Here is a 13,101-nt window from a genome sequence, read left to right as displayed (position 1 = left end):
TGAATATTTGCTCATTTCTTGCAGAGAAGGAGCTAGCAACACCTCCACTTGATGGTTTAATATTACCAGGTGTAACCAGGGATTCCTTGTTGTCATTAGGACGGGAATGGAATGAATTCACAGTTTCGGAGAGGGATGTTACAATGGCAGAAATAGTTCAAGCTGAAAGTGAAGGCAAAGTAAGACAGTCAATGTTTTGTCCATATTGAATATGTATTGCTTTGTGAATTTTTTTAAGGCTGATACTAATAAGTTTAATCTCAGCAGTGGATACAGGTATCCTGCATCTCTCATATGGGAAATTTGCGGTCTTAGTCATTGTTTATTTTGACTGCCATGTTCATATATACTGCTACACTAGGTATAACTGTATTTCATGTTGAAACCTAAAATTAAGATTAGGCAATATTTGATGGTCCCAGTTATTTCATGATGACCCAAGTGCCACGTCTTGTTGGAATCTGGGGTATTAGGTGATTAATCAACACAGCTCAATCCCAGGATGCAGAATGCTGAACATCAGTCCTGTGTATTTTCAGTTCATCCAATCATTAGGTTTTTAAAGATGTAATATGTGTGGGGAAGACAAACCCCTCAGTTCTCAGCCTTATTGAGAGCTGAGAATGTTAGTTTGGTGGTTTGGTTGAACCTTGTGAATAATGCATATTTTAGTGAAATTTGCATTTTGTGCTAGTATTCTTTATTTCTCCATTTTTACAATAATGGAACTCTGTCCTCATATCATAAAATATTCCAGTAAACTATTATTATTGAAGTTCACCGCTGTCCTTTCTTTCTTAGTAATCTCTTTTTTTTTTTTTTTTTTCTCTTCATTGTAATTTCCATTTGACTCTGCCCCTTTCTACCCTCTCCAATATAGAGGCTTATTAGTAAGCAGATTCATCCATGTTGCTTTCTCCTCTCTGTGAGTTAACCTTGTTTCAGTAAAGTGTGGTAGAAGTTAATCATTCGGAATCTGTGGAACTAAACAAATTTGAATGATCAAAAATTCTGAATACAGTAACCAGGTTACTAAGCATGTTTTATTGGTCACTTATAAGCAGTATTTATCAGTGATTAGCAGTACACTACCATCATTGATGTTTAACCTGTGTTGCTCTTTTTGAATAAAATGTGTGAACAAATAGTGTCGAAATATATAATCATATAATATTCAGGAATAGAACTTTACAACCAGTACACTTACCTTTCCAGTTTATAAATGTTTTGTTGTTCAGCCAGAACATGTTTAAACAGTATCAGCAAATATCACTGACATTGCTATCAGATTTACAATTTAAGAGTTGTTTTCTTTATATAAATATATAATTTATATAATATAAATATATAATTTATATAATATAAATATAATAAATATAAGTTGTTTTAAATATCTGAAATTTGTTCCAAATAATCAAAATATGTATGGAGTGGGACTGTTTCTGAAGTAATGTATGGTTAATGACAGGTTATATTAGTAATCAGGTGCTGAACAGTGGGATTTGTTGTACTGTAACATAGTAGTCAAGTTCCATTAATCTGATTTTTTTTTACTGTTTTGGTAGTCCCAGGCAACCAAACCTGCAACAAATAATTTTTTAGAAAATTATGTAAGCCTTGAAGTGTCAAATATGGTGATCAACCCTTTACTTGAAATTTATGCCATAATATGCATCATCAGTTTTTCACCTTTATCGGAATGCATGAAGGCTACCATATTGGTAAAAAACTTGCCTATTGAAAGAATGTGGTAGAATGCAGTAAATTTTTAGTTTTTTCCGTTATCCAACAAACTGAAGGAGAGTTCAATAAATTGTATTGTACTTTCTTGGAACAAAATTTTGATATTTGTGTTTTTGGCCCTTACTAAAACACAATTATCATGTAGTTTCTCAGCTCATTTGTAACGTTCTTTTAAGTTTAGACTAGTATTTGTAAGATTTCTGTTTTCAAAGAACACCTGGTATTAATGACTGTTTTAGCATATTTTTTTACAGCAAGATTCTGTTTTAATCTGTGTGTGGTATTTAATATGATGCTCTTTATGTAGTTCTAGTTATTTATCATTCAAAACTGGAAGATTATTGAAATCATATTACAAATAAAAATTTATTATTAGGATGAAAATAAGTAAAACAAAAAATGTCATCAAACCCTTTCAGTAGGTTACTTGGCCATCTACAGTTATCAAAGGCATTCCGTTAACAGGTTTTACAGTGTAATAGCATTTAATGATGTAGCCTTTTTCCACCAGGTATTAGGAAAAGTTTCTAAGTCAGTTACTCTCTTTTCAGCTACTGGAAGTCTTTGGAGCGGGAACTGCAGCAGTGGTTACACCTGTTGGTGCAATACATTATGGTGATAAGATTATCAAAATTCCAACAATGGAGCATGAAAAGCCACTGACCCAAAGATTCTTTGAGGCAATTAAAGATATTCAGTATGGTAGAGTAAAACACCCGTGGAGCGTACCTATTGAATAATAAATATGTGATTGTCTTTTGTAGGTCGTATACAATTATGTACATTTTAGGAAAAGCTATTTTGGTAAATAGTCCAATTCTCAATGTATTTTTGAGTTATTTATTGTACAGTATTTATATACTGCACTTAGTGCAGTCTGCCAAGTTGTGAATGCAAGGGGATGTGAAGTAAAGAGAAATATGTTCACTGATGAGAGCCACTTTTCAGTAAGGTTACACATTATAGTTATATTCCCCATAGATTAGGAACCATTGTTAATCAGGTACATTTAGTTGAGGAATAGGCTCTTTCATTAACTAATACCCTGCTGAAGGTATAGATTGAACTGAACGATCAGCTTGTGTTACGTATTAATTTTGTGATATGTAGCTTTAGGAGTACATATTTTCATAGGTTATATCTTTTTTAGATGGATTTCTTTTTAGTTTTTTAGTAGCTATTTTTCCAAGAATCTATTTTTATTTAACTGAGTTGATTTTGTTATGATATTGTGATGTAGATTATAGATTCTTCTAGATTCATTTCACTCTGATAAATTTACTCGACAGAAATAAAAATATTTTACATTTCTGCATTTTTGTCTCCTTCTTTCATATTAGCTTCTTGGAAAAGTAAGTGTTACTGCAGTCTGTGAAAATGTTTTCAGTATATTTTGGAAGGAATCATAAGATGCCATATGTTAGGGTAGTAAGTAGTAAATTACTTTGATATAACAAAACTATTTATCCTCAAACCAAACTGCTCCCTGATATTAAACTGAAAAGATATTTAGGTACAAAACTATGTACTGTATCCTGAAACATGCCAAGCAAGAGGATATATAAGTAACAGAAAAACTATAACTTGAAATGCTCGGAACAATCCCAAAAGCAAAACTACATATACTAAAGCATACTGAGCTATAAGATAGCTTACTAAACTAGCAAGAACAGGGTTTGAAAAGTATGTATCCTCAATCATACAGATTTATCCTTTATGTTAAGAATCAATGAGCTTTTACTTTGAAACTAAAAATCACTGCTGAACTCTTTCAACTGCATAATACCAAAAGCCTAATCCTAAATAAGTTTAATGGTAAAATTGGGTATGATTATACTCCGCACAGTATGACACAATAATGTAGTTTCTTTAAAATAACTCTCATCTTTCACAGCAGATTCTGGAATTCCATGGTGAGATTGGTGTAACCTTTTTTGGGGCACTGATTTCTGCTTGTGAGCTTTTCTGATTTTCTGAGGAAAAAAAAAGTCAATGACATTTTTTAACATGGAGATATATGACCTACAATGTATTAAAATCAAGACAATTAGCTACAACCAGTCTACAAGCATCCAATAAGCAGGTCCCTTTTCTTGAGGGGGCACAGATGGGACAGGTACTACAGCAATGACTCATGGCTGAACACTTTTTTTGTTTTTTGGTATAAAACATTGCTGAAATCCTGTTCACCCAGGTAGTTACAGTAAGTACAGTAATTAAGATCAGGATTGCAATGCAAATTTAACAGAAAACTGATAGGAACTCTGTAGAGTAAATTTCAACCGGTAAAATAGTTACATTTGTGGCCAAGTGATTATTAATACTGTACATTGCTCTTACCCCAGAATGGCTATAACCTGTCAAGTCCATTTCAACACTCGAATCTGATAAAACTTATTAGCACCACCTATGTTTCCCCTCCCTGCCCAGTTTGTTTATTTTCAGAAAAGAATTGAAAGCTCAAACCAACCTCCTCAAATACCAAGCTACTTTGTATAACACACCAGCAACTGGCCAATTTACTAAGAGATAAAATTAAAGATCCAGAATTTTGTAATACAGTGCTGTACCAAGATTTCTTTTTATGTAGAGGAAAACTAAAAACCTCTACTTCTCTAGCTGATTTTCCTAATGTACTGTACTTCACGGCATATAAAACCCTTGGTCATATAAGACCTCCCCAAACTTTGAAGGGGTATTAAGAAAAAAAAAAAAAAAGTTTACATGTAAACATTTACCATCATTGAAATATATAGCTACAATATGGGAACCTGGACATATCATGCAATTAGGAGCAGAAAATACTTTTAATTATAACTTGACTGAAATTTACAATAGAAAAGAAATGCAGCTAAGGAACAGCTGAAACATTTCATAACCTTCCCTTCCATCTTCTCTGCCTCTAATCATTAATTTCAACAGTGACAATAAGTGCTTAAATAAAATTGTAGCTTACATGAAAATTATTTTGAGAGAGTGCACTGATGTATGGAATCATGCTCTCCAATCAGAGTTAAGCGAGTGGAGGATAATGTTTGGTTTAAAATGTAGGATAATGTTTGGTTTAAAATGTCAGGAATTATTTAAAATAACTGTGAAAGATCGGTACGGTATGTCTTTTGATAATGAATGACGAAGACTGTTCAGAGTACTGTACACAAATGGCATTTTCGGATAATTCTAATGCAACCTGCAAATTCAAATATCAGGCAACCCTTTGTTCCTTAAGGTGCCATTTATGAGGGATTTTACTGTAAAATTAATCATAACTGTAATACTGTAATAGTCATGATTATATTCACTACTTGAAATATTGCAGTATTATGAAATTTGGTTTAATTACAAATACTGGTACTGTAGTCTATGACAAACGGGTAACCATTACTTTTCCAGATAACCTCAAACTTGCAGGTAAAAGCACAGTGAATGTTTTGAGCCTTTTTCACTGGAGAGAGAGAAAAAAAAAGGAGGTCTTATATGCTATAAAATACAGTAATTACTGGTTACTTTATCAAAAAAGCTCTAATAAATATTTTAAAAGCTACTGGCAGCAATCATAGTCTAACTTCTATTTCAATTTCATTCTGTCCCAGACCCCATTCCCCACCACTAAATTTCATAATTTTGAGTGACTGTAAAACCAACCTCTAAATCTGAAGTTTTGGCACCTGAAATGGAAAAAATTCATCTCAATGTTTTTCATCTCCCTGGTTTGATTTGGTCATTGAAAAAGCCTCCAAGATGGCAAAATAATTTTTAGGAAAAATGACAACTTCACTGCTCATCATAACTTTCTCTACCACAGGACTTGTCTCCTGAAGACCATTTAGCACACTGCATTATAGCTAAATCCTAGCTACTGGAGAAAAGACAGAGAAGGCTGAACTAGCTCTCAAAGACTAAAAGAATTCATGGACCCAAAACCTATGCACCCCAGCAAACTCAACCATAATTTCCTCCTTCAAAAATGAAAAAATTTGACTACCTTGAATTTCTGTAAATTCAACTTATTCAGTTCTATACTTTTGGCTCCATCCAAATGAGTATTTCTATCATCTTACACAATTTTTTGGCTCTATGCAAATGAGTCTTTCTATCTTCTATAATGTTCCAAAGGAAGTAATTTCATGTTCATTGACCACTGAAAGGTTACCTAGCTTCTGATTTATTGTGGATTTGTGATAATCCCATTACTCAAAACCTTTAATAAATTGCATCACTAGGTTCTAACAAGCTCATTTCAAGGCCTTGCACTTTTAATAGCTGAGAAATAAAAGTATTTTCAATTAATCTTAAAAGCAATACACGTAAAGAAAACCAGTTTTACAGACTTGCAAGTTTCAAGTTAATAAGCAGAAAGACAAACTTGAATATGTCATGAAAGTTTTTCATTATTAGACAGACTTACCTTCAATTTCATAACAGCAACCATCCTCTCCAAACCAGTGAATAGATCAGCATCCCTTTTGTCGAAGTCTGCAATAAAATTTGTTTCTTCAGTATTGATTGTGTATGATAAAGGTGTTTAATATTTTTCAATATATTTTCCTTTAATATTTTTCAATATATTTTCCTAAGTGTTTCTATGTTACATTAGCGACAAACCTTGACTTTTAGCGTTGATATTGCATCCATATTTTTTAACAACAGCACTAGGAATCATGGATAATTTCAGTCCAACCAAACTTGGATTTTGAGTTTTTTCATCCAGCAAGAACAACAGTGAAGTGAGCACTTCACTGTTAATAATGAATTAAAATGAATCTACTAGTTTCATAATAATAAAACCCTTTTAAATATTTTTTTCCGACATTAACTTGCACATCAAACTTACAATATAAGACAGAAATGTCATGTGCATCAATCAAGTCCAATTAAAATGGAATTCTGGTCATTAAACTTAAACAAAATGCTGTGAAATGGGCACCAACATTACTGAAGGAGAACCTACCAGAAAAGCTTCTCTTTCAAAAGCAGCAAAGTCTGGATTCATTATGAAACAGAGTATCTACTTCATTGTTGGAGATAATGGGTGGTCTGCCATTCATTACTGATAGCAGAAAGCTACTCTGGATAAATGACAGATTACAAAAACTGTAAATGATTAATCTTCATTCATGCGTCATTCAACCACTTTCCCAGATTCAGAATGTTTTGTACTGTTTACCAAACTGAAAATTCATCAGACTTTATGCCAAAAATTCTTTGACAAACATCTAATTAAAGACTAACTGCTTGTGCAACAGAATACCAGGTTCCGAATACTTTAGGAAGGAATACATATTGCAAACACCCTTTAGTAATGCCTACAGTGCACCACACAAAGTGCAGATGGGACTATCCCCTGTAAGACCAGATTTTTTGCACTGTACAGTTCATTTACAATTTTTAGTTGCTGTTCTTAGAATGCCAAGGATTTTATTCAAGTATCAGAACCTACTTTCTAACAGCAAAAGCAGTCCTTAAGTCTCATATTTAATCAAGTTAGTGTAACAGCTCTAGTTTTTTTATTGCCTTACATTTAAAAGCTGTAGATGGAGACAAAATGCAGGCCTTGGTCAACTTGAATGCATGAAACAGGCCTGGACAAGACTTTTCTCCCTCTCAATCCCTCGTACAAACTGTGAATTTTGGGGCTGATCAGCCTGAAACAAATAAACTTTGATCAGATCCTGATAAATTCAGTTGAAGCCATAGCTATCCATGATGTCATAAAAGCCTTCAGAACTCATTAAATTTTATATCCAAAGCTGTTGTGCAAATCTCCAATATGCATTAAGTTGTAAATTCTGTACTGTACTGTAAAGTATCATAACGGCCCATTATTATTCAGATGAAACCCGTTCATATGGAACAAGCCCACAGGAGCCATTGAATTGAAATTCAAGCTTCCAAAGACTACGGCGTTCATCAGGAAGAAGTAAGAGGAGACAAGGGAAATACAAAGAGGGAATCCCACTTACTAAAAAAGAGAAAAATAATAATACCTAGATAAAAATGTATTAAAATGCAAGAATAGTATTAGGGTGGTGGTGCATTTGGATCTTTGCTTGAACTTCTTTAGTTCCAATTCCACGACATCCTCTGGAACTGAGAAGTTTGATGGAGGCACATTTACTACATATTGGTGTTGCTGTTCAATGAATCTGGTTGCTCCTCGGCAGGTAAAGGGGATCAGGGATCATTTATGAATGTGGAAGATCTCTCTTGAAATACAACTTATGAAAAAGTGACAAACAAGAGACCATCTGCCAATGGTCCAAGTCATAACTGCTACTAGTAGTATACAGAAACCTACCACCACAAACCACTCCATCTAAAAGAGATCAACAAGATTGTTCAGTACAGTATGCCAATGATGCAATACTTGTGGGTGTGGTCAAGTCTCCACTTATGAGAAATGAAGCTGCCCTCAGCCTCAATCGGGACATGGACCAGATCAGGGTATGGTGTAGTCGGTGGGGTATGAGGCTGAGCTCTAGTAAAATGAAACACTATTAATTAGTAGATCTTGTACAGATTTCCCATCCCATCCGGCCCCCCCCCTCCAGGTGAACGGAACTTTGCTGATCGAGTCTGAAGCTTTAACTATTCAAGGTGTAACTTTTGACTCGAATCTAACCATTGAGAAACATCTAATTCAATTGTCAACAAATGCTTCCAGAGCTTTATCTCTTTTAGATAAAGCGGTTTGTGGTGGTGGGTTTCTGTTTCCTAATAGTAGCAGTTATGACTTGGACCATCAACAGATGGTCTTTTGTTTGTCACTTTTTCATAAATTGTATTTCAACAGATCTTTCACAATCACAATTGATCCTGATCCTCCTTTATCTGCCGAGAGCAACCAGATTTGCTGAACAGTAGCACCAATATGCAGTTTATTGTGCCTTGCCGTCGAACTTCTCAGTTCCAGAGGTCCTTTATTCCTCACTTAAGAAGTTCCAGCGAAAATGCATTGCATTACTAATTTACTACCCTAATACAGTGGCCTTGTTCCATATGAATAGGTTTCATCTACTGAATAATAATAATAACCTAAAGGCTTTTCAAATTTCTCAGGGGTCATTCACTCCTGATTACGGTCCTGTAGGGCAAACAAAACTATAAAATATTTTGAAAACTCAAGTGCATACTGAAATACACTCCCTGAAAAAGAATGCAATAATTATGTTAGTCATGGGAAGAGACATCTTTTCCCAATTTCCTTTATATTACCTAAATGCTCAAGAGGTACATAAAATGCCTTCAGAGAAGAGGACATGATCTTTTTGAAAGCCAAAATTGTCTGCAACATAACCGTAAATGTTTAGACCTTTACAACACACTAGAAGCTAAGGCTATACTATTCCTGTCATGATACCACTTATCATTTGGCAAAGTTTTCACATTCAGAAACAATATGAACTGTGGAACTGACTATCTATCTGGTGGTAAGATGTTAAAGAGGAAGGAAACGGGAGCCATAAAAATGCTGCAATCAAACCCCATACCCCTTTCAGAGATATTTCCTTTTAAAATATGAAATACAATACTGCGCTTTAGTGGCATTTAATAACGTTTTACATTTAACTTTTTTTGGCCTTTTGTATATCTACATTTGAAATTTCTAGATTCCTATACCTCAAATGCTGACTGTACATTTCCCAGCCATCATTTACCATAAATTTCACCACCAATATGATTTACTACTTCTACAAGAGTACTAGTACTAAGATGTCTACAGTACTTTAATTAAGTCTAAGTTATGCTTATTTTGCAGTTGTACTTTTCTTTAGTAAGCTTACATTCTTGCCTTAATCAAATAATAATGGTGTTTCAATTTCAGCAAATGTTTACTTTGAGTCCTAATTGTATTCCTGAAGAGAAAATATGCTTTTTCTACGTTTTATTGTTATGAACATTTCTGGCATTTATTTTGAAGGTAAATTAGTATTTTTAGAGATACTGGACTAACTTACATTCTATAATCATGTCGAACCACTGTGGGAAACCACGGTATTTGGGTGGGGAGAATACAACACGAGTGAAATACAGAGAAGTATTCTAACCTAAGTATTCTAAACTAATTGGGTCTTCTCTCCTTCACTGGATACCCTCCAACTTTATCTAACCAAGGGCACTCTAAATTAATACAAATCATAGGGATCCAAATCTAACCTACAGCATCTGGTCCTCACAGAGTCAAGGGGAAAGGGGGCCTTCAGCCCCTGGACACCCCCCTCCCCTTAACATAGGTCACCATGTCCTTACTTTTCTATTGCATAGTGTCAATTTGAATGTTCAATAAGCCTTGCCTCGTCAGAATCAGAACTTGCATTAGTATCTGGGGTGGCTATATTACATCGCTGTATAAACGTATTTTGTATTTTTCCCAACCCGTGAACTCCATATTCCCACTGTGGTCCCTATTGACTGTAGTATATATAGGGGTCTGGTATCTTTAAAATTACTGAAATGCTACCAAAATGAGTGCCAGGAACAGAAGAAACCAAAATATTTCATGCAACATTTTGCAATACAACCAAAATAATTCAGGGAACATGAGTGACATGGCTGAACTAAAGAAGCAAAGATTAATAAGTGAAGTTGGTTTAAGGGAAGGCTTGATTTTAAAAATCCCACCAAATTGGTGAAACTTGAAACAAAATAATCACAGGTTTAAGCATTGTCCACATCTCCACACTTTCAAATGGAAATATGGCGTTGAATATAAACTGGCCAGCTTTACCTACTATGAACAAAGGAAAAAAATATCTTATCAGAAGCCCTACTAGCAGGAACTTCAAAATACACAAAGAACTTGGAAAGCATCTGAGTGAGTAGCAATATTCATTGATAAATGTCTCGGTAAAATTTGACTTTAAACCCTTATTGCACTTTGGACTTAAATTAAATTACATATATTTTTTAATATTTAAATAAGGTTTGAATGCTTCTGACATTGGTTTCTTTGGAAAATATGTGCTTTTAAAGATAGTGGACCCCATCCTTATAGTCCTAAAATTTGGGGAACCACAGTGGGAAGGCAGCGGTTTTGGGCTGAGGGGTGGGGACACAAAACAATTAAAATACTGTACAAGGAATAATTAAACCTAAACTACCCTAAGGACCAGGTTCCACCTAGCGAAGGAGTGACCACCCCTACCTAACCTAACCTTAGGGCTACATCCTTATCTAGCCCTAGACCCCTACCTAACCTAACCTAGCCCTATACCCCCTACCTAACCTGACCTTGGGGGCTGCTTCCTTAACTAGCTCTAGACTCCCAACCTAACCTAACCTAGGGGGCTACATCTTTACCAAGCCCTAGTCCCCACCTGACCAAAGTTAGACTACTGCAAAATAAATGATAAGGTTGCATCCTAATTACTTACACTTAACCCTATTAACCTAAGCACTCAGTCCTTGCTCTAGTGCATGACAATAGTTTAAAAAAGATTCGAAAGACTTAATATGATCGAAAGAAGAACTTTCCAAGAGATTAATGTCCTTGTACTATAAGGAGTCAAGAACAAAAAAACCTCCCACATTTAAAACTGACATTAAGCATGAGTGAAAAATTATGCTTCACACATAAAACTTACTACTTTCCACAGCTAGACATCATTACTCTGTCTCTGGGGCTTCTCTGATCCTGCAAAACTTGTACATTGAAAATAATCATGAAAAATAATAACTAAACCTTAAAAACTCTTTCCCTGGACTTGACAAATGAGACTCAAGAAGACCATATCACCCAACCTTACAATAACTTTGGCGACTGAAATGAGCCCTGAGTTCAATTCCCTGGGCCGGCTGATGAAGAGTTAGAGGAATTTATTTCTGGTGACAGAAATTCATTTCTCGCTATAATGTGGTTCGGATTCCACAATAAGCTGTAGGTCCAATTGCTAAGTAACCAGTTGGTTCTTAGCCACGTAAAATAAGTCTAATCCTTCAGGCCAGCCCTAGGAGAGCTGTTAATCAGCTCAGTGGTCTGGTAAAACTAAGGTATACTTATATACTTTGATCTTCCGCTACAATTCAAGTCGCATCAACACATCAGTAGAGTCTAACATGAAAATGGTATATATGACTAAATTTTGACCTACACCTCTAAGTATGACCCTAGATTGCGGCTTATGGCCACAATCTAGATTTTGGCAGATTTTCGCAAGGTATTTCCGTATGCATGCCCGAATTATGTCGGCCAAGAGCATGAAGCTTCAATAGCCTAATGAGGCTATAAATTCAATATACAAAGGAGCAAAACCCGTTAAAATTTCACTATCTTGGCTTGTGTGTGCAGTGCACTCTTTTCACAGTTGTGCTTACATAATGCTTTAATCTGACCAGTATACATACAAATGAAGATATTTTGAACCTGGAAAAGACTTACATCATTTACTTTAACAACGGGAACCACTCAACAACATAAACGTCGGCCGCAAATAGGAAGGACTTGGTAGCAGCCTTCACCAGGAAAGGGTTCCAATAACTTCTTGAATCTTGACAACACCATTTTAACGATTTCTCGTTAATTTAAAAATATTTTAGGATATCCAGTTTAGAGAACGTACTGAAATATACTACGGCGTAGAAATTTTTCACATATATCTTGTGTATTGTTTAGTCACTATTGTGTTATGGCTTTAATAGGATGTACAACTCCGAGAATCCTTTCTTTGTGGCCAGCTAATATTTTACAAAAATACATAAATTTTTACCCTTGAACTCACTTTGGAGTGAACAAAAATAAATATTCACAAATATCCATTTACATTTCCCTAAATACTGCCGAATCTCAGGGGATGTTGCAGAAGTATGCGAACTTCTGAATGACAAGATTAAAATGAAATGCATTTGCATTCGTAAGTCACATATGGGAATGAAACTTATTGTTCCTCTGCAATCATCGACTTCTGTGGTAATTACCAAGGAACTTATATTTTTAACTTGAATATATTGCCTATCCAAAAATTTTAACTATTTCATAACATTTTCTTGTTTATAGAAAGATATTTTTCCTCTCAGAAATTCCTAGCACAACTGCTATAGACATCTATTGGGTGCTAGAGTAACTATGAAATAAAAACAACCAAGTAACTTCATAGTAATTGTAACCTATTTTGTTTATGCCAAGGCTGTAGCCTTCGATTTTATGCAAGGCATATGAAATTATAGGAAAGCATTATAGATTATGAATTATGCAGTAAATTACCACTGATATAGGCTACAGTTGGGAGATATTTCATTGTTCATACATAAATTGTTGAAATAAATACAATAAAAATATGTACTAGCAACTACTGTATGTCGGCCGTTGACAAAAAAAATTGCTATTGTCTAAATTTTCATTTTATGTTCTATCAAATATTA

General features: G+C 34.6%; 1 protein-coding gene and 1 long non-coding RNA gene across 2 annotated transcripts in view; one reads left to right on the top strand and one right to left on the bottom strand.

The window, feature by feature from the left end:
* Nucleotides 1-3,050, top strand: part of Bcat (Branched chain amino acid transaminase) — a 71,504-nt gene extending 68,454 nt beyond the window's left edge. Inside the window, exons 7-8 of the mRNA XM_067095307.1 lie at nt 25-179; nt 2,295-3,050. Of these exons, the coding sequence (XP_066951408.1) occupies nt 25-179; nt 2,295-2,483 (344 nt within the window). The 3' untranslated portion in view covers nt 2,484-3,050. The remainder of the gene's footprint in view (nt 1-24; nt 180-2,294) is intronic.
* On the bottom strand, nt 2,096-12,395 carry LOC136833315 (uncharacterized). The gene is made up of 4 exons (XR_010851417.1): nt 12,122-12,395; nt 7,263-7,388; nt 6,152-6,219; nt 2,096-3,716 (listed from the first exon to the last, which is right to left on the bottom strand). It is a non-coding gene; the product is annotated as an uncharacterized lncRNA (long non-coding RNA).
* Between the last annotated feature and the right edge of the window lie 706 nt (nt 12,396-13,101).

The sequence above is a fragment of the Macrobrachium rosenbergii genome, chromosome 51 (assembly GCF_040412425.1).
Source record: "Macrobrachium rosenbergii isolate ZJJX-2024 chromosome 51, ASM4041242v1, whole genome shotgun sequence".
Lineage (NCBI taxonomy): Eukaryota > Metazoa > Arthropoda > Malacostraca > Decapoda > Palaemonidae > Macrobrachium > Macrobrachium rosenbergii.
The sequence above is the reverse complement of the archived record's forward strand: the minus strand, read 5'-3'. Positions and strand labels throughout refer to the sequence as shown.